This window comes from Sander vitreus, chromosome 1, assembly GCF_031162955.1.
Source record: "Sander vitreus isolate 19-12246 chromosome 1, sanVit1, whole genome shotgun sequence".
NCBI lineage: Eukaryota > Metazoa > Chordata > Actinopteri > Perciformes > Percidae > Sander > Sander vitreus.
In genome coordinates, this window is record NC_135855.1 from 38,965,449 (window position 1) to 38,987,500 (window position 22,052).

The 22,052-nt window shown below is 43.4% G+C and overlaps 2 protein-coding genes across 4 annotated transcripts in view; one reads left to right on the plus strand and one right to left on the minus strand.

Annotated features, from left to right (window-relative positions):
* The window catches only part of dis3l (DIS3 like exosome 3'-5' exoribonuclease), a 29,261-nt gene extending 18,241 nt beyond the window's left edge, over positions 1–11,020 (plus strand). For all 3 annotated transcript variants that reach the window (XM_078255350.1, XM_078255359.1, XM_078255369.1), the window contains 7 exons: positions 1,141–1,429; positions 4,152–4,387; positions 5,587–5,741; positions 7,252–7,430; positions 7,515–7,660; positions 7,916–8,087; positions 9,246–11,020. In XM_078255350.1, the coding sequence (XP_078111476.1) occupies positions 1,141–1,429; positions 4,152–4,387; positions 5,587–5,741; positions 7,252–7,430; positions 7,515–7,660; positions 7,916–8,087; positions 9,246–9,569 (1,501 nt within the window). In that variant the 3' untranslated portion in view covers positions 9,570–11,020. The remainder of the gene's footprint in view (positions 1–1,140; positions 1,430–4,151; positions 4,388–5,586; positions 5,742–7,251; positions 7,431–7,514; positions 7,661–7,915; positions 8,088–9,245) is intronic.
* Positions 11,021–11,276: 256 nt separating this feature from the next.
* Positions 11,277–19,027, minus strand: tipin (timeless interacting protein). Its single transcript, XM_078255382.1, has 8 exons — positions 18,953–19,027; positions 17,830–17,965; positions 17,150–17,243; positions 16,169–16,244; positions 15,656–15,778; positions 14,992–15,049; positions 14,010–14,255; positions 11,277–12,452 (listed from the first exon to the last, which is right to left on the minus strand). The coding sequence occupies exons 2-8, from the start codon at positions 17,951–17,953 to the stop codon at positions 12,166–12,168; spliced, it is 1,008 nt and encodes a 335-aa protein (XP_078111508.1). The 5' UTR covers positions 17,954–17,965; positions 18,953–19,027; the 3' UTR covers positions 11,277–12,165.
* Between the last annotated feature and the right edge of the window lie 3,025 nt (positions 19,028–22,052).

Below are 22,052 nucleotides of genomic sequence, written 5' to 3' on the forward strand. Positions count from 1 at the left end.
TGGAATCAACTCTCAGGCTACTTTGTTCTGAAAGCATTTATTATAAGAGTGAAGACAGAACCTCAGACTTTTTGAATATCTCAGACAATTTGACTTTTACATTTCTACATTAAAGGTGCTGTAGGTAGGATTGTGAAGATCCAGGATCCAGGAAAAAATTTGAACATCGACAACTTCTCAGTCCCTCCCCCCTTTCTGCTAAAGCCCAAAACGGTCTCCTAAGCCCCTCCCCCCACAAGGGAGAATGAATGTGTGTGCATTAGTATTGATTGACACGCATCTGAACAGGGAGCTGTGGATTTTTGCAAATCACACTACAGGCTGTAGGTGGAGCCACAGGAGCTGGATTGTTTTTAAATGACCTGCTTCATGTAGTTTTACTGGAACATAGGGTCAGTTTCAGCAAATATGACAGAAAATTAGTTTTAGAAGTCTTACCTACTGCACCTTTAATGTTAGGCATTATGTAGTCTATATCCACGACATTCCACTTCCAGGATTGCTCCGTTGCCACTGGAAATTCCGCCAGATGTCACTGTTTACGGCCGGATGTCCGTCCCCTTCTTCTTTCTTTGTGTTGTTCTAAACTCCGGTGGATTTGTGAGGACTATGGTTAACTGCTCCTCAGATCTCCTCAGGGTAAATCCAGACAGCTAGCTAGACTATCTGTCCAATCTGAGTTTTCTGTTGCACGACTAAAACTACTTTTGAACGTACACACGTTCCACCAAAACAAGTTCCTTCCCGAGGCTATTTTGCAGAAACACCAGGTCTCCGTGCGGCACCCATGACGACTGTGATTGGTTTAAAGAAATGCCAATAAACCAGAGCACCTTTTTCTCCCATCCCAGAATGCTGTGTGGACTAGCCAGACCCTCCTTTGCAGCGCTGTGGAGGAAGGTCTGGCAAAGCGAGACTAGGGACTATGACAGTAACAGTGTTATCTGAGTGCATTTATTGTTTTGTTTTATCTGTTTGTTGGGGTTGTTTTTTGTATGTCTTGTCTGTTTTGTCCTTTTGTGAAGAATTTCAGATATGAGGAATGAAATTCATGTATGTTGTTCTTCACATTTTTCATGCAAAAAAACCTAAAAAATACATGCTACATTTATATGCATACGTGTCCACTCTCCTATCCAGGTATGCGATGAGCGTGATGTGGGAGCTCGATGCACAAACCCTCGAGGTCAGAAACGTGTGGTACGGCCGCACGCTCATCCGCTCCTCCTACCAGCTGCACTATGAGCTGGCCCAGGCGCTCCTCAACGCAGAGCAGGCTGAGGTACCGGAGCTGGCCGGGCTCGGGTCCGAGGAGAAGGACGCTAAGCTAGCTGAGCTAACCCAGGCTCTAGAGATGCTGACACATGTCGCCAGACACCTCCGGGCGCAGAGGGACAGGGGAGGCGCGCTGGAGCTGGAAGGGGTGGAGGTATGATTGGCTTCTTTTTTTTTCCGAAAAGATTTGTTGTTGTATTAAAGGAGCACTTGTTGTGTGGCCAGGTTGGCTCAGTTGGTAGAGCAGGCGCACATATACATAGAGGTTTATGCCTCGACGCAGAGGTTTGAGTCCAACCTGTGACGATTTCCTGCATGTCTTCCCCCCTCTCTCTCTCCCCTTTCTCACCTAGCTGTCCTGTCCATTAAAGGCGGAAAAGCCCAAAAATAATAATCTTAAAAAACAAATAATAATAATAACAAAAAGGAGCACTTGTTAAAGATGTGGAACTGTAACGGTTTTCCACTGTGATAATTCCTAGCGTCTGCACATTATGAAAATAAAAAACACATAGATTAGAAAGAGAAAAAAGAGGAGAAAAAAAAGGCCCACAGCACACACAAAAAATTAAAAAGCCTTTATTTAAATGGCTATTTCATATCGAAATCTTGCATTCAAAATAGAACTAGGCATCAACCCACGCGTATCGGCACAAAGTGGCGTTCTTCAGGGTGTTATTATTTAAATAAAGGCTTTTTAATTTTTTCACAAGAAGAGTGTCTTGGATCTTGCTTCTCTTTCTTTTCAAGTTGTGTTCCCTTTCCAAAAAGCACCTTCATGATTTGTTTTAAACTTCTGAGCACTCCAGACTTTTCTTCTTCACATATAAATTAGATTTAGATTTATTGTTAGTTTCCGGATTCATTACACATAGCAACATATAGATATACACAACATCTCATGCATTCATCATCCCAGCTCACAACAGTGTCAGCGAGGCAGATTGGGGACAGAACTCCTGTTGAAACGAGCTCTTTCCTCTCTCCACTATCTACGGATAGTGTTAGGCTTCAGTAGAGAACATAAATAAAGAGGCAGTTTGTGTAATATGGCTTTATAAAGAAAAACGTACCAGTTTTCCATTCTATGGTTGAATAAGGAAGACACACCAACTTTCTCTTGGAGTGGCACATTAAGGCCAGACTGAGGCATCAGTCATTATATGCAAAGAGTTCCTTTAACTCCCAGACGGTTTGTGCCTTTGGTTTGATGACACATGGTACCAATATAGTGGCGCTAAGTTAAGCATCCAGGCAGCAGATGGATAATCTCACACAAGATCAGAAAGTAATTTCAGTGGGAATGCTGTAATAAAGTCTGTGTGAATACAGAGCACTCCACCGTGGAACTGTTTTCGCATTTATTTTTATTTTATTTATTTCAGGTTTATTTATCAGGGACAATGCACACTAATATTACATAAAAGTAAAATGTGCCAAAATTAGCCTGGAGGCTATTTTACATCCACTGTCACAGTCACCTTAAAATGAGATAAAACAATTAAGCTATCAATAATACATACAGATTTGGCCCTATACAATAACAGTTGATTATACTAATGCTAAAAGACAACAACATAAAAACAAGAACAGTTGGGTAAGTTTAAAAGAGGCATATGTTTTAAAATGTCTAATGTGACTTGGGATAGTTCTACCCACGAGTAGCCCTAACTGAAAAATCTATTTGACTAAATGCACTTCTCCTTAACGCAGTCGCCTCTCACTGCACTCCGTGTGAATCTGGAACCAGTTCACAAACTCAGTACAGGAGGAGCTAGTCCATGTAAAGACAATAATCTGTATATGTAATCATGTTTTTTTTCCCTACTCAAAGATGCTCTAAGAGATGTCACGTGTTTTTTAGGCTACAACATTTTTTGTCACAGCAAACATGACTATCCCGCGAGCTGCCTGTCCCCTGAACACACTGTAAAAAAAACGCGGTCTCTGTAGACAGCCCAGGCTCCACAAACACCAACAAAAACAAACTGGCCAACCTGCACCACCAAACATAACAAACAGTGTTCCAGCCAATAACAAACGAGAAGGATTTGGGGGTGGGGGTTGGGAGGGTTAGTGCGCGGAAGGAAGGGGGAGGGGACGGGATGAGGAGGGGGGGGGGGGGGGGGGCGAGCTAGCCTTCATTTTGTTTGACAATACTTCGAACGTCAACAAGAAGTGACCTCACCCAACATCACTTAGAGCGCCTGTAAAAGGTTATATTAAAAAAAAAAATGGCATTAGACTATTGCTTTTCATTTCCGATGGTTTGGTCGTTCATCTGTCAAAACAAGATATTAATTCTTCTTCTTCTTGTTTATTTATAAGATGCTCTAATAAACTGTCTTTCCCTTATTTAGACACGTGATAGCACGTGATTGAGTTGCATTACAGTTCGAGGTGTTGAAATTAATCAAATAATCGACGCATCGAATAGTGGACGTGGACGATGCTGCATCGATAATCAGCCGGGCCATAATCGATTATTTCTGTTTACAATTTAATGTAGGCCTAACAACCTTTCTGTTTACATATTCTGTTATGATTTACACATTCAGGAAGGGCCATGTGCTCAGTGCTGTAGTTTTATGTATCCAGTTTATTTAGCATTAGAGCACTGCAGAATGTTTTGGTTTTTGAAGCTTGAAAAGCTATGAATTAAATATCCTATATGGCTTTAATAGAAAAATGTATTTGACGCATCGTGATGCATCGAGATATCGAATTGAAGACATGATAATCGTAATGGAATCGGGAGATCAGTGAAGATTCACACCTCCAATTACAGTCGATGTCACCATTATTTATTTAACCTACTGGAATAGTATTTTCAAAACCTGTTTTCCTAAAAAAGCTGTTTGACCGACCATCCTCAGGTGCGTGCCCAGCTGGATGAGGAGAGGAACATCACAGCCCTGGTCCCCCGTCTGCCCCTGGAGGTCCACGAGACGGTGGCCGAGTGCATGATTTACGCCAACCACTGGGTGGCGCGCAAGATCCAGGAGGCCTTCCCCCATCAGGCCCTGCTGAGGCGCCACCCGCCGCCACGGCAGGAGTTCTTCAGCCAGCTGGTGGAGAGCGCTGCCGCCAGGGGATTCACCATCGATACCAGGTGATTTATTGTGTCCTGGGTGGACGATGTGTGTTTTCACTCATTCAAAACAAAACTCTGCTCTCTACCACAGTCTGTAAAAATAATGGACAAAGCTTCCGGGTCTGAAAAGTGAAGCCAATGCTGAAGCTCCTTAAAGCTGCGTTGTCTCTAACTTCCAGCAGGGGGCGACTCCACTGGCTCCAAAAAGAAGTCTGTTTCTATAGAAGTCTATGAGACAATGAGCCTACTTCTCACATGATTTATTACCTCAGTAAACATTTTCATAATGAGTTTATGGTCTCAGTCGCTAGTTTGAAGTCTTCTTCAACACAGCATGATGTTCATTTAGTAAATGATGCTCCCATTTATTTTAAAATAGAGGATAAAGCAGGGGATGCTTTAGGACCTGTTGATCAGGACAGAGGCTTAGCGATGCTAACCATGCTAACACTGTGGACATTATAATAGACCTGAACTTGTTTTTGGGTGTTGTCTGTGTTTTCATCTTAAACTTTGATCCTCTGACTGTGTGTTTTCACTTCATTAAAGTTAATTGGAACATTTTGGTTGCCTCAAAATGTCTTGTTCAGCGTTCTGCCAACTAAGCTAGCTAGCTACCGCTATCTGGTAACTTAAGGGAAAGTTTGCCAATTTTCTGTTCTGCCGTACAGGCAGATGAACGGCGGCAGTACTCGGCGGTCCAAGTTCACCCGCCGGTAAATCTCCACTGGATGACTCGGCTCAGAAGGGTTGAAAATCTGCAACTTTTCCCCCTTTAGCGTTTAGCTTAGCGCAACGCCATTGCAACCATAAACAACACTGGCTTGGCCTGGCCGCGTCATCCTCCCCAGCTCCGCCCTTTTGTCAAAAATCGCCCCAACCGTTTGACGAGTATTGCCAATACGAGCAACGCAAGGCTTCAAAATGGCAGTCCATTAACAAACGGGTGACGTCATGGATGTTACGTCCACTTTTTTAAAGTCTATGGTTTCTACCACTGAAAATGTACAGCTAAAGGCAGCTTAGAGACAGAGCTAGTCAATATATTAAACTGTGTTGCACTCAGTCACACAACAATCACACATGACTGAGATGATTTGTTAATCTATCGCACCTTTTTTCCTCACGTCATGGTTTGCCACTCCATGACAACAGCAGCTCTCAGCACACATATCTGTGAAACGATCTTATTCTAACGGGTAGTTCTGTTCCTCCAGGACCAACAAGGCTTTAGCTGAATCTCTGGACCGAGCTCTGGACCCACAGGACCCGCTGGTGAACAGGCTGCTGAGAATAATGGCCACTACAGCCATGTCCCAGGCTCTGTACTTCTCCACTGGGCTTCAGTCCCAAGACCAGTACTACCATTACGGTACTCTAAACAAAACCTTCACATTATCCTCAGCTTTTATTCTATCATTTAGTGGAACTGCATTTGCATGTGTCTTTATGGGGTTTTCTCCGATTTTTTTTTATGCGAATAGAAGCATATCAATGTATCTAATTTCTATGATTGAATGCAGAAATGTAATAATACACTTTTTATATAGAGCACTTTTCAAAATCCATGTTACTAAGTCCAATCACAAAACAGCAAAATAAAACCGAGCAGTCATAAAAATATCAGGTTTTAAAACAAAAACAAATACAGACTATTATATGTGGGGCTGGGTATGGTTCAAAAGATTTTCGATACCGTGACTTCGATACCCATTCGTGAACGATTTTTTTTTTATCCCAATTCTACGGTACCAATCTTTTGTTTTTATTCAGCTCCTTTACACCTTCATACGTGATGCACACTGTAGTCCCACCTGTCAGAATACACACATCTGAGCCCCGTCTGTGCGTAACGTAAAGTTTTTCCTGCATTCCTCTGTGATGTGTAATGTTAGACAGCCAATCAAAAGTCAATCAATAGATCTTGGTAGAAGCATGCTGCATGCTTACTGGCTCATTGACTCTGATGAGATTTACTCCTTAGGGAAATTTGGATTGAAATTTGGTATTGAATGACGAGGCATTTTTTCGATGGGATACTAAGGAGGCAATTTGCTCTGTGCCTCAAAAAGTATCAAAGTGCGGTACCAAGCCCTAATTAGGTGTATAAAAACCTGTACAGTGAAGGTAAGAATAGTAAAAAAAAATTAAAAAGAAATAAAAGACAGTTCCAAGGAGGTTCAAGCTCAAATAAAATCAGGAAAGGTTCTCTGCTAAAACTCTTAAAGACCTCATATTATGCTCATTTTCAGGTTCATAATTGTATTTAGAGGTTATATCAGTATAGGTTTACATGGTTTCATTTTCAAAAAAACACTATTTTTGTTGTACTGCACATTGCTGCAGCTCCTCTTTTCACCCTGTGTGTTGAGCTCTCCATTTTAGCTACAGAGTGAGACATCTCACTTCTGTTCCATCTTTGTTGGGAGTCGCACATGCTCAGTACCTAGGTAAGGACTACTAGCCAGTCAGAAGCAGAGTATGAGGGCGTGCCCTGACAGTAGCTAGGTAAGGACTACTAGCCAGTCAGAAGCAGAGTATGAGGGCGTGCCATGCTAGCAGCTAGGTGAGCATTATAACGTGTGTTCCAAAGTGACCACGTTTGTCTCTGAAGTAAAGGCTGGACTACAATAGAGCTGTTTGGAGCAGTTTGTGAACAGTGTTTTCTGTTGGAGATGGTAAGTCCCTTTGGGGTGGACTTTGGACTTTTTCACTTTGTAAACCTAAACCTAACCAAAAAAGATATATAACACAATAAAGGAAAGGGAAAACGCCCAAAAGCATAATATGAGGTCTTTAAAAAGGGACTTTAAAAGAGACCACTGACTATTTAAAAAGAAGATTAAAATGTGGCGACCTGTGCTGATGTCCATCTTCTCTAGGCCTGGCTCTGGACCGCTACACACACTTCACCTCACCCATCCGGCGCTACGCTGACATCGTGGTGCACCGCCTTCTCAGTGCTGCCATCAGCATGGACACGCGGGCGGAACCTGGGAGAGCCTTAGCCAGTAACAAAGAACTGGAAGAATTGGCTCATCATATCAACAACAAGAACTGGGTCAGTGCTGTTTGGTGATTCTGTGATTCACTTCTTAGTTACTATGTCAGATAAAGTCTTGTGACCTCTGTGTGGCGCTTGCAGGCGTCCCAGCGGGCCCAGAAGTTGTCCACAGAGCTGTTTCAGTGTCTCTACTTCAAAGAACGAGACCCTCAGTCAGACCAGCGCTGTGTGGCGGACGCCGTCATCTACGCCATCCGGGACAACGGCGTGTTGGTGTTCGTCTCAGAGTAAGAAACTACTGACTGACAGGTTATAGCTTTTCATCTTTTAAAATGTTGAGCCAGATAAACGAAAAGTTGCTTGTTGGTCGACGGGAACACGAGGGTTAAGGACTAATCTAGTTTATGGTTTAAGTGAAAAGGAAAACTGACTGAATCTCTTCTAGTACTGGTTTCTATCAGAGGTCTCGCACCCAATGAAACATGACTTGTAGACGCTGTAATGAAATCCTCCGGCCCTGACTACACCTGTGCTGTCTCCAGGTACGGCGTGAAAGGGCCGGTGTACCTGAGGAACCGAGAGGGTCAGGTGGTGGCTGCGGGGCGGGACGGCAGCTGCGAGTGGCAGAGCGGTTCGGTGCGGCGACACGCCGACCACATCACCACCACCTCCAGCTGCGGCACCTCCACCTTCACACTGTTTGACCACATCACTGTGAGTCGCACAACAGACAACACGTTTATTATTTTTAGGACAGTAATCTAATGTTATTGACTTGAAGTGGAATCATATTGGGAGGATGTGATAATATTGTTTTGTTTACAAAATTCAGCTGTTTGAAAGGTCATTTCTGTGTTTTTCAACCTGGACTCTATTTTCCCCATGCATTGGTGTCTAAGTGTAGCCTGGATGCCAGCCGAACTTAGCCCCGCCCACAACATTCAAGGTCGGAAAGTTCATATTCTGACTAGAATCTGAGTATGACGACGTCAGGCTAGTCTAAGTGACTAATGGGAGCAAAAATCTTGGAAATTGGTCCAGTATTGAGAGAGCGCGCTGGAACTGGCAGCTGTGAACCAGGCTGCAATGCACCGTCAGTTCCCGTCCACTAAAAGTTCTGTTTTTTTGCCGCTGACAGGCTCAGATTATTATTCTAAGTGTCTGACAACATTATGGAAAGGATCCCTACAGAGATAGACCTTTTTGTTAAAGTGTAAGATTCTTTTTGTTTACCCGAAATCACCAACGCCAAAATCACCAGACTCCATGTAAATAATCAGGACTTTTAGCGTGCACAGAGCCAGCATATTTCCACATGTAAATGGGTGAATTAAGGGTTTATTTCAACCAAACCAGAGTGGTGATTGTTGGAACAGTGGAAAGATGAACCGATACAGCTTTTCATAGCTCTATTGTGTCTCTGTCGGCTTTCAACAGAGTGTGTTTTATGATGATACAATTACTGTTTATTTAAATGTGGTCTGGTGGATTTGGCGAGAGCAATTTTGGGGCTTTTTCATTAAACAAAAAGGATTCTACTATGTTAACAAAATGTCTATCTCTGTAGGGATCCTTTTAATAATGTTATCAGACGCTTAGAATAATAATTTGAGTCTGTCAGTGGCAAAAACAGCACTTTTAGCAGACGTTAAGTGAAGGTGTGCAATAGTCCATTAACATTGTAGCTTGTTATGCTTGCTTAATGTGTTTTACCTAATACTGGACCAATTTCACTGTCACTTGGACACACAAACATATGAAAATATGGTCCAGGTTGAAAAAAACAAAGTTACCTTTTTAATGTGTTTTATTTATTTCACTGATAATACCGAGGACATATTGAGACATATTTGACTCCTCTGCTCTCCACAGATTCGTATTTCTGTGCGCTCGACATCTTGCCACGCAGACAGTCTAAACCTGGAGGTCATCAGCAACAAGCCCCACCGCAGCGCCGAGCCCCAGCAGCCCCCCTCGCAGGGCCGCTGCCAGCTGGTCCAGGAGGTGGTGCGCCTGGCCGAGGAGGCGTCCCAGCAGGCTCAGGAGAAGGCGGCCCGGCGGCCCAAACTCTCCAGAGAGGAGAGAGAGTTCAGCCAGAGCAAAACTCCCAATCTGTACTCTCTCCTGGAGGAGATCAGAGAGCTGGCTCTGCTGGACCTTGACATGGCCGCACACGTCTGTGCAACAACAGCATAGAGCGGCAGCAACGGGGTCAGCCCAATGGTCCCACAGCCCAATGGTTACAGCCCAATGGTTACAGCCCAATGGTCCCACAGCCCTATGTTCCCACAGCTGGGCTGTAGGAACATAGGGCTGTAGGAACATAGGGCCTAATTTTCAGTGAAAAAGAAATCTTAGAAATGTGGGAACATAGGTACGCTCCCACTGCAACATGTACTCTGCTGGACACTGAAGAACCTGCTGGGTTTTTAAATATGAAATGATATTTCCATAAAAAAAATCATCTACAATCTACAACTATCAGAACAGCCCAAAGCTCTCTCTTTCACAGTTTAACAGTTACATTTCTTAAGCATTGTTTGAATCATGACGGCAGATTTGTAGTTATTTATTATCTTTTTTATCATCTCAAGGAAAAATGATAGATATTGCAAAGTGTAAACGTGTTCTTTGATGATATTAAATGAGGAGAAATATGCTGACTCTGTGGACATTTTCAGTATATTGGTCCAAAGACGAGTTACCGTATTTCCTCAAATAAAAGCCGGGGTCTCAAGAAATGGCTCGGGGCACCGCCCACAATTAGTTTTTAAACTTTTTACTGAATTGCATTTTTTTGATTTTTATTCAATTGACGGACTAATGTCCAACAACATGCTCATAAATCTTCTTTTAGTGAATTTACAAGAAATTTTCTGTTTTTAGTGTAAACCCACTATGTTCTTAATCCTAAAATCTGTGCTAGTCACTCAGGTTTATGGACTTGTAATGTAATTAATGTTAGTTTTATTATTGCAGGTTATGCTTCTTTGTATTAAAGTGAAGTGTCACCATAGAATCTATTTTTGTAAGAGGGTTGAGTGTTTGTTTGTGGTTTGTAAATTAAACCTGTATGGATGAAAACTGAACTCTTGTGTACGTCTGGAGTTGAAGCCTTTGATGTCATACATATATATGCAACCGCTTTGAGATCAGACTGTAAATATTAAGTCCATGTTTGAGATACGTTTTCTCTCGTTTGGTGGGTGTGTCTCTAGTTTATTGGCTCAGGTCACAGGTGAGACCCAATCAGCAGAGACGTGTCTGTAAACTAGTGGTAATAAAAAGGCAGAATGCTCTCTCCCCGTGGGGTCATAAATCCAGTTGTTCCACTCAGCGCTCCCCCTAGAGGACTGGAGAACTTCCGTTATGTAAACTGGTTGCATTTGTTTTCGGGTGTGCTTTTCTTTTTTGCATCGTTTCTATATTTGCAGCACGTTTATGTATTTGGTTGTGTTGCGTGTATTTGCAGCGTGTTTGCTGAATGCTTTTGAATGTTTTCTTAATGTGCTTGTGTTTTTGTCTATTTGCGTGTGTTTCATTAAGTTGCAGTGCGTTTGCCCCTGTCGGCCACCGTATATATAGTATTAAGTTAATAAACATATAAACCTGCTTGAAAAAACAAATAAAAAAACTGAGAAACGCGATACTTCAGATATTGAATCACTCACATCTGGTCCAAACGAGGAATGATGATCTGAAGTTATATATTAAGGATACAAAGAATATTTTTAATGTATTTTTCTTCTAGTGCAGATGGTTTTTCTACACTGCTAAAAACTTTCCTAGGAGTTAAAATACCTCTACCAGATTTTATTCTGACCCATGCACATTGTGAGTTTATGGCGATTGTATATCTGATGCTGTAGATGAGATCACAGACATCTCTTGATACTAAACAGATTCAATTTTCAAGGAAATGTTTATTGTAAGGCATTTAAAAAATTTAAAAAAACTGGTACTAACTTCGCCCAGATTCATCAATGATAAACTGTGATGAGCACAACTCAGGTCAGTTTCACATTGCACTGATACGCTACTACATGAACAATAACAGGGCACTCCTAACTGCAGGCATGTGACTGACATTAAGGGTCATAAGATCATTTACAGGTAACACGTAGTACAGTTCAGGAATAAGTGACATTTGTGAAACCAAACAAAATCCTGCCTATAAATGGTCAAATCTGAAAAATTCGGTTTCATTTTTTGCTGCTGGCATGACAACAAATTGCTATTGCCAACCCACCAAACTTCATATAAAATGAACAATACTTTTAGCGTGTATGAAGCCAGCATATTTCCACATGTAAATGGATGAATTAAGGGTTTATATCAACCAAACCAGAGTGGCGATTGTTGGAACAGTGGAAAGATGAACCAAGGCGACTTTTGATAGTTTTATTTTGTTTCTTTCGACTTAGAATGAAGTGTGTTTTTACGACGATAAAATTACTGTTTATTTAAATGGAGTCTGGTGGGTTTGGCGATAACGATTTCAAGTTTTATGTTAAATAAAAAGGATCTTAGTCTTCAACAAAAAGGTCTATCTCTGTAGGGATCCTTTCCATAATGTTGTCAGACACTTAGAATAATAATCCGAGCCTGTCAGCGGCAAAAACAGAACTTTTAGTGGATGGAAACAGAAGGGAACTTACATTGCAGATGTTTGTTTCAGACGGGAAGAGGTATTCTGAATTTGAACCAAGTTGCTCTTTACAGACTTCAAGAAGATAATTTATGCACGGGTTTGATTCGTTCCTAAACTCAGAGTACATGCCGTACTTGAGCACTAATCTCGCTCCACACACTCGTTGCTGGGTTGATGGACCTGGCTGAGGCTGGTTTCTTCCTCTTTCTCACACGGAGGGGATTCAGTAGGAGGCTCAGAGTCTGTGTGGGGAAGCTGGATGGCTGCTTCTTCTTCTTCTTGTTGTGTGCTGCTGCTGGCTGGCTCCAGGTCGAAATCCTCCACCTCTACGTCCTGATCTTTAGAATTGTTGAGGGCGTTTGCAGAGGAGACAGATGTGTGCTTGTCTGCTGACGTGGACGAGTCAGCAGTCTGGGAGTCTGAAGGATCTGGAGGGTGGCAGGAGGAGTTTTGCACAAAGACGTCAAGAATCAGAAGTTAAATGTTCTTCAGTTTTAGGGAACGCAGACTAATATCTGTTCCAGTTAACTACTTTTCTCGCGCTGAGATTATATTCTAGAGATCACGGAGTAGAGTTGGGTATGGAACTTCGATACTTTTAGGCACCGACCGAATTGCCTCCTTAGAATATCGGAAAACGCCTCGTCATTCAATACCAAATTTCAATACCTAAAAGGAGTAAATCCCAACAGTCAGTGAGCCAATAAGCATGAAGCTTGCTTCTACCGAGATCTAGTAATGCTCGTGATTGGCTGTCTAACGTTACACGGAGACGGACTTGTGTGTGTGTGTGGTGTTGTTTTTCCAGTCTGGACTACAGTGTGCGTCATAGGTGTAAAGGAGCTGAAAAATAAAATAAGTCCTTCTTGTTAAAATGGATTTTATCGGTTTTATTTTATTGGAATTGGCATCGAAAAAAGGAACCGGTATCAAATTCACGGTATCGACATTATTTTGAACAATACCCAGCCCTATCACTTAAAGAATATGATGTATTTTAGTACTACATTCTTGAAATGCTCGCTCGAAACGCATTGAGGTTTGCCTGTAGCAGTGCAAAGATTAATCATTTAGTTGTCAACTATTAAATTAATCGCCAACTATTTTGATAGTTTTACTATTTTGATTTGCTTAAATATGAATATGTTCTAGTGTCTTCTCTCCTCTGTGTCAGTAAACTGAAGATCTTTGAGTTGTGGACAAAACAAGACATTTGAGGACGTCATCTTGGGCTTTTTGGGAAACACTGATCCACATTTTTCACCATTTTCTGACATTTTATAGACTAAACAACTAATCCATTAATCGAGGAAATAATCAACAGATTATTCAACAATGAAAATAACCGTTAGTTGCAGCTCTATTTGCCTGCATTATTTATGGAGGACATCATTTGATTCTTTTTCTAAGGTGTTGTATTGTGTTGCCTCTCAGTTTTTGGTTAAGAGGAAGTTACAGTAAACCATAGAGTTTTTATTGGTGGATAAAGTGCTGTACTGACAGGCCCGTTGACTGTGTTGTGGTTGAATGAAGTGAGACGTGCGGTGCCGTCTTGGATCCGGAATCAACAGCCTGCGTTTCTTTATTTTATAGTCAAACCTGAGTCTAGGCAATATAATAAATCCTCGGTACGGTGTTCATTTTAGGACACCCTTCAGAGGTCTCAGACTCAGCTGTCAGACTCAAACGAAAAGGCATCAGGTCTCGGATGAAAAGGCATCAGGTCACAGGCAAATCGGCATCGGAGTAGCCTAAAAGTCACTCAGTCTCAGAAAAACTTCTGTCATCTTCAGACAAAACTGCATTACGTCTCGGAAAACACGGCCTTGGACCAAAAGTCGTCAGTCTCGGAAAAATCTCTGTCAAGTCTATGAAAGTGGATGTCCTAAAATGAACACCGTACCTCGGTTGCATTTTTTGACTGCGTCTCAGATGTCTGATAAAGATGTATTTGTCTATCACTGAACAGATGGAGAGCCTCCCACCTGTTTGCTGCTGCTGGCGGGCGAGCCTCTTCTCCAGAGCGCGCTGTCTGTTCAGCTCCATGCGTCTACGCTGCTCCTCGGTCAGGGAGGGGGGAGCGGGGGAGGGAGCAGCTGGGGAAGGTGGAGTGGGTGGAGCAGCTGGAGCCGGGGTGGAGTGGACCGGAGCTTGCAGGTCATTAAAACTTGCTCCGTTAAACGGATCTGGATCCCCAAAGACATGCGCTTCAGGAGCTGCTTGTTCTTCACCTAAACCAAGACACATTTTCACAGAACTGTGAGTGGAAATTTGAACCTTTCTTATTAGAGTAGCATAGTTTGAGTAATGTTTCTTCTCTGATTACAGCTGTGACAGTAAACTGAATATCTTTGAGTAGTGGACAAAACAAGACATTTGAGGACGTCATCAAAAATTAGTGCAACACCTGAAAAGCCCCGTTGTTACTCTCTGTTCCTCACCACGAGGCTTCTCAGGTACTGCGAGCATATCACTCCGCCCAAGTAGCAGAAGTAGCAGTGCTTTGCCTTTCTGAGAATATAGTTCCCAGTTTGTATACGGTTAGAAGATGGCTGTGTCTCATGTGACCTTGTTATTTGTACACGCTGTGACTATACAAATCACAACATGTAAATAGGAACATGTTGGTGTTATGTTGTCACTTATTGGGAGCAGCAGGCTATATGGAGCCGGTTACCTCCAGGATCTGTGCTAGGCTAGGCTAACGCTGGGGGCGTCAGACAGAGTTACAACACGCACGGAGATGAGAAGGGTATGTCTGGACTTATCTAACTCTGGGGGATACGGTGAATAAGATAAAGTCCCAATAAGTCAGCGTGTTCCTTTAAACCAAGGAAAACAAATGTTACCATCCTAGACATTTAACTGGTGCAGCAGGTGACACTTTGCACCAACAGTACATTTTATCAGCATCTGGCAGGTTTTCTTGACACGGTGCATATCAATAATGTTTTATTTATCCCTTACCACCCATAAAGTCTTCGTGTGTCAGGGGCATGTCCAGCCGTATCCGTTTGAGACAGGTCTGCCGCAGGGGGAAAAAAGGCAAAATTACTTCAATAATTACAAATTCTGCACTGTAGAAAACAACAGTCCCTCCAGAAAAACGTGATTATGCGATCGCATAATTCAATGCATAATCAGCCAAAGTCCGCATTGGCGCATTTTTTCAAATACGCCCCACTTCCGCCGCATAAATTGCCGATTTCCGCGCAAAATATGCGGGGCTTGCATGATTTCATAATCCCCGCATTTTCGTTGCAAAACAGTCCCGTATATCTTAGCAGAAAGTTGAAAAATGTCGCGTTTACTTCACACAAGAGCAGCCACTTTCCCCTGTTGCCATGGGAACGTTATGAAGTGACGTAATTACGCGACGTGAACATCATTGAAAAAGCTGCAAACCCCGCGATGAAGCCACGATGAAACCGCAGTTTTTGCAAGTTCCCACAATTTCATCGCATAAAATTGCATAAATATCCCTCATATTCCATCGCATTTCTTAAGAAAACGTGACGCATAATCAAGGATTTTTGCCCAAAACAATCACAAAAAAACTCCGCATTTTTCTGGAAGGACTGAAACAAGAACATTTTCATTGAAATACTCAGCAGCAACATCTTCAGCCCACCTGCACTTCCTTCTTGTTGCCGAGCCGCTCCACTTTGTCAATAAAATCTTCAAACTGCAGCTTGGGGTACAACCTGTGGGCCCAGTTCTCCATCTTGTGCATCAGCAGCCGCAAATCCTGAGCCTGGTTGGAAAAAACACACACAAACGCCATGACATGCTGGCTAAATGTTGCTGACAGGGCTTTATCTACCATTATAAGGCTTAGGTGCAGCACCCCAAGCAGTTTTGGGCTCTACCAAAGATGAATGAATGTAACTGAATGACTTTTTGACTGTTTTTAATGTATTATCTGCTCTAGCTTTTACAAGGTTTGAGACACAGATGTGGTAATAATAATGGTCCAAAATGATGTGAAATTGCAAATTTTTTATTGAAAACTGTGAATTTTATTAAAGAAGGACCCCTAAACCCCAAATATGTGCACCTAAGTCTTCCACAAACCTATGGAAACCACTGTGTGATATGATTTGGTACAGTTAATATTAATTACTCCACAGTCGTCAGCTCTTACCTCGTGCCCTTTGCCTTTGAAATGGACATTATCAAACAGTGTTCGCAGAGCTGGAAGTCCTCTTTCTGAACTCAGCCTGAAGAAAAATGTGACAAAAGTTCAAATACACATTCATTTGATCCAATGTTTATATCAGGGATGCACTGAATCCAGGATTCGGCCGAATATTTTGACGGGGTTCGGTTTCTGTCGAACCTTAGAATTTTTTTCCACCAAACCGAACTCTACGCTCGCACTACGCTGGTCGACGTGATGACGCCGCCGTTGATTACGGGAAGGTGTTTACGTAGGTGGAGCGTTCAATGCAGCAGGCTGTGAGAAAGTGAAAATGGAACTGGTGAGCAGAAAAAGTGTTGTTTGGCAGTACTTTCAGTCAAAAGAAGGCCATTCAAGTCCAGCTACATGTTCAATTAACAATGCTGATTAGTCTGGTGGTGGCGAGGACCCTAAACAATACACAACATCACCGCTGTTACAACATCTGGTATGAAACATCTGGAAGAATACGAGTTGTGCATGAAAGAATCTACAGACAGCAGCCAGAATGCAGCAACTTCAGGTACGGCAAAGGAAGGACAGTCACTGTTTACTTCATTAATGTGTTTCCTGTGTTCATGGACTGAGGATGGGAGGAGGACTCAGAATCTTCACCAGTGGATTCGGTGTTCGGCCGAACCCCAAAAATCTGGATTCGGTGCATCCCTAGTTTATATACAGGTTGTTTTGTGTGTAATCAATGCAGACTAAAATGACTGTGGCTGTGTTTCATTGTGACGGCTATTTAACTCACCGATTGTCACAATATTCAACTTGTTGCAGTAAGTGTAAAAATTGCCTTCAAAATTAAATGATATAGCCTGTAACAAACAATACCGGACCTTCCCCTACATCATAAGCCCACGCTTTGATTACTAAACATCCTTACATCAACTGACAATAGATTTACCTCGGCTGCCATGGTGTAAATCAAAGCACTGATACCTCTGAGAGTCCAGCTTGGGTTGCGGCCTCTTCACTCCTTTCCTTTTAGCAGCAGGGACATCCGCCAGCTTGGACACATCACCGTCTTCGTCCCCTGCATTGACCACAGCACGTGACAACAGGACAGGCGATCACTTTGTTGACCCTCACACAACAGAAAACCTCCCGCAGGGCAAATTAAGATCCGTTTTATTCAAATAAATACTGGCAATTACCATCTGTAGGTGTTTAATGTTATGTCAGCAGTAGTCTATATCGACAACGCTTCATTTACGGAATTTTTCAGCTGGAAGTTCGGCCGGATGTCCGTCACCTTCCTCTTTCTTTGTGTTGGCGTTCTAACCTCCGGTGGATTTGTGAGGACTATGGTTAACTGCTCCTCAGATCTCTGCAGGGTAAATCCAGACAGCTAGCTAGACTATCTGTCCAACCTGAGTTTTCTGTTGCACGACTAAAACTACTTTTGAACGTACACGCGTTCCACCAAAACAAGTTCCTTCCTGAGGCTATTTAGCAGAGGCACCGTGGCTCCGTCCAGCGCTTAGCGCCGCCCAAGACGATTGTGATTGGTTTAAAGAAATAAATGCCAATAAATCAGAGCAGGTTTTTCTCCCATCCAGGAATGCTGTGTGGACTATCATTTAAGTGAAAATGTTCTCTCGACCGATGCAGCTTCTCACCATTTTCAAAAGGGTTCCCGTCCTCCTGCCCTCCCTGGCCCGGGGAGTGAGGCGGTGGGAGGGGAGGGAAAGATTCATCCTCTATGTTGTCGTAGTCAGGAATGTCAAACAGGCCGTTTTCCATGGTGAGTAACTCCTGGAGGACAGGGGGGGAAAAACTATCAGCCACAATCAGATTTAAAAGCAATACAGGTATTAGTCGACTACTTTGGAAGACGGAAGCAGCCAAAATCTAAAATGAATTACAATGAATGAATTATTATTCCATTTAATGTACCAAATATGTATTTAAATAATATTAAAAATAAATGTAGGAATTAATTAATTGATATAACGTGACACAAATTGATACTTGTTTTAATTTGCTTTATTTATTTCCCTTTGTATTCATTTCCCTGTGTTCCCTATGTTTTTACTTTCCTATGTAATTTTACAGTGTTTGTTAAAAATGTATTTCTGTGTTATTTCCTCAAATAAGTTTGGGGAAATAAATAGTGGTTTTGGGTGGGGGGGGGGGGGGCAACCCCTACTTAATTCCCCAAACTTATTTATTTCTGTAGTATTTTCTTTATACAATTCTTCATGCATTTTTTTCTTAATTATGGAAATGAATGAATGTCATTAAAAGTTTGTCATAGGGTCATTGTTGTGCCTATTGGTTTTTATTTAATGGCATACTCATTTATTTATTTATTATTTTGGCAGCTTCCGGTCCTCCAGCACACAGGGCGGGAAACTCAATGATGGCCAAAACAAAGTGTAGACTGTCAGTTCTCTGTGTTTCACCGGGTTAGGATTGTCACACAGAGAGAGAGCCCGGAGAAGATGAACAGCCTAGTGAACAACACATTCACCTCTATGTCTGAACGTTGCCCGAACCTAACTTTATTTCTGTGTAACGTGTGTAGTAGTAGAAAAGAGTAACGTTAAACACCGCGCTGCTAAACTAACTGACGTTACGAGCTGCATATGGATACTTTGGGTATGTTAGCTTACGTTAAGCTAGTTAGCTGCTGTCAGCGAAATTGTGAAACGTGAAGAGTCAACTTAAACTACAAGTCACAACCATAATAATATATTATAAAGTACAACAAAACGAAATAGCACTATTATAGTGTCTTACCAGTTACGGTAACGAGCTGTGCCGGTGAGCGAAGCAACAAGCAGTGCCGCCAAGCTAGCGACATCAACTTCCGGTACGAAGATTTTCTTTTTTCAAAATAAAGTCCAGCGGACGCGTGTCTAAACCATAGACTGTATATAAAAGGCCTAAACTAATACCAGTAAGATTGATGATGACCGTGTGGAGGACGTCACACTTATATGCTTGCATTTAATTAAAGGCCCATTCACTATTTTTTTATTTGAGATTTAAAATAATTTAGGTTATACAGGTCAAAAATAGGCAATTTGTCTTGTCATGAATGTAGCCTTTGTGTATTGTTTGTGGGGCTACCCTTTATATACATTTGAGTATATATTATGTATTTATGTAAATAAATAGAAGAACAACGCCAGTTTAACCATTTAAACAAGCCTCTAAATAAGTGGCAGCCTACAATATTTGTAAGTTAAACCAAATAAAGATTTAAAAAAAAACATACTTTGGAAGGTGGCAGTGTTTAAACCCATCTATACACAATACACATATATTATATACACATTGTGCTGATGGATTTTTTTTACAGGTTTTTTTGGCTTATGCAAAGGTAGCATTCAAACTAAGACACTACCACATTAAACCATTTTATAGGAAGATCAAATTTACAGAACATATTTAATAAGTAAAAGAATATATACCATGTGCAAAAAAAAATGCTAAGGTACAAATATAATATGAGATCTCAGGACCTCAATATTTCTAAAATCCTGACTATGACCTTACATAAGACCACGGTTAAAGTTCCTTTTAATTGTTTGGAGGTCTATTAAGCGTGTGAGTGCGGTTCAGTCATCAAAAATAGTTTCTTTAAATAAAGGACTCACTGAGGGGCACCTGGATAGCTCACCTGGTAGAGCGTGCGCCCCATGTACAAAGGCTCAGTCCTTGTCGCAGCGGCCGCAGATTCGACTCCGACATGCGGCCCTTTGCTGCATGTCATTCCCCCTATCTCTCCCCTTTCACATCCGATGTCCTATATACTAAAGGGATAAAATGCCCTTATCGTGGTGGAGAGGTTTGTGTGTCCCTATGAACCTGAGGGCTGTGTTGTCTGGAGCTTTGTGCTCCTGGTAGGGTCTCCCAAGGCAAAGTGGTCTCAGGTGAGGGGCCAGACAAAGAATGGTTCAAAAATCCTATGAAAAATCGAGGAAGGGATGAAGTGACCCTGCCCGGAGGAAGCCCGGGGCCCCCGTCTGGAGCCAGGCCCAGATGGAGGGCTCGTCAGCGAGCGTCTGGTGGCCGGGTTTGCCACGGAGCCCGGTCGGGCACAGCCCGAAAAAGCTACGTGGCGGACATCCCTCCATCCCATGGGCCCACCACCTGTGGGAGGAACCGCTGGGGGTCGGGTGCGCTGCCACATGGGTGGCAGTGAAGGTCAGGGGCCTCGACGGACCAGACCCGGGCAGCAGAGGCTGGCTCTGGGGACGTGGAATGTCACCTCTCTGTGGGGGGAAGGAGCCGGAACTTGTGCGGGAGGTGGAGCGCTACCGGTTAGATCTGGTGGGGCTTACCTCTACGCACAGTCTTGGTTCTGGAACCATACTCCTGGATAGGGGGTTGGACTCTTTTCTTCTCCGGAGTTGCCCAGGGTGTGGCGCCGGGCGGGTGTGGGGATACTCACAAGCCCCCGGCTGGCGCCGCTACGTTGGAGTTTAACCCGGTGGGACGAGAGGGTCGCCTCCCTACGCCTGCGAGGTTGTGGGGGGGAAAACTCTGACTGTTGTTTGTGCATATGCACCAAACAAGAGTTCAGAGTATTCGGCCTTCTTGGAGACCTTGAGTGGAGTCCTGCATGGGGCTCCAGTCGGGGACTCCATAGTTCTGCTGGGGGGGACTTCAACGCGCACGTGGGTAATGATGGAGACACATGGAGGCGTGATTGGGAGGAACGGCCTCCCTGATCTAAACCAGAGTGGTTGTTTGTTGTTGGACTTCTGTGCTAGTCATGGATTGTCTATAACGAACACCATGTTCGAACATAGGGATGCTCATAAGTGTACTTGGTACCAGAGCACCCTAGGCCAAAGGTCAATGATCGATTTTATAATCGTTTCATCTGATCTGAGGCCATATGTTTTGGACACTCGGGTGAAGAGAGGGGCGGAGCTGTCAACCGATCACCATCTGGTGGTGAGTTGGGTCAGGGGTGGGGGGAAGACTCTGGACAGACCTGGTAAGCCCAAACGGGTAGTGCGGGTAAATTGGGAACGTCTGGAGGAGGCCCCTGTCCGACAGACTTTCAACTCACACCTCCGGCGGAGCTTTTCGTGCATCCCTGTGGAGGCTGGGGGCATTGAACCCTGAGTGGACAATGTTCAAAGTTTCCATTGCTGAAGCTGCGGTGAGGAGCTGTGGTCTTAGGGTCTTAGGTGCCTCAAGGGGCGGTAACCCACGAACACCGTGGTGGACACCGGTGGTCAGGGAAGCCGTCCGACTGAAGAAGGAGTCTTTCGGGATATGTTATCCCAGACGACTCGGAGGCAGTTGCAAGGTACCGAAGGGCCCGAAGGGCTGCAGCCTCTGCCGTGAAAGAGGCAAAGCAGCGTGTGTGGGAGAAGTTCGGAGAAGACATGGAGAAGGACTTTCGGTCGGCACCAAGGTACTTCTGGAAAACCGTTCGCCACCTCAGGAGGGGAGACGGGGAACCATCCAAGCTGTGTACAGTAAGGATGGGGACGCTGTTGACCTCAACTGAGGAGGTAATAGGGCGGTGGAAGGAGCACTTTGAGGAACTCCTAAATCCGACTAATACGCCCTCTATGGTAGAGGCAGAGCTGGAGGATGAGGGGGGATTGGCATCAATTTCCCTGGTGGAGGTTGCTGAGGTAGTTAAACAACTCCACAGTGGCAAAGCCCCAGGAATTGATGAGATCCGTCCAGAAATGCTTAAAGCTCTGGGTGTGGAGGGGTTGTCTTGGTTGACACGCCTCTTCAACATTGCGTGGAAGTCTGGGGACGGTGCCTAAGGAGTGGCAGACCGGGGTGGTGGTTCCCCTTTTTAAAAAGGGGGGACCAGAGGGTGTGTGCCAATTACAGGGGTATCACACTTCTCAGCCTCCCC

Excerpts from the sequence above, each read along its gene's own strand:
- tipin (XM_078255382.1), bottom strand. The coding sequence starts at position 17,953 with ATGGAAAACGGCCTGTTTGACATTCCTGACTACGACAACATAGAGGAT. Across the intron at positions 16,245-17,149 it reads CCCAAGCTGGACTCTCAGAG|GCTGAGTTCAGAAAGAGGAC; the intron begins GTATCAGTGCTT and ends ATTTTTCTTCAG. Across the intron at positions 12,453-14,009 it reads CCGCCAGCAGCAGCAAACAG|ATCCTTCAGACTCCCAGACT; the intron begins GTGGGAGGCTCT and ends GCCACCCTCCAG.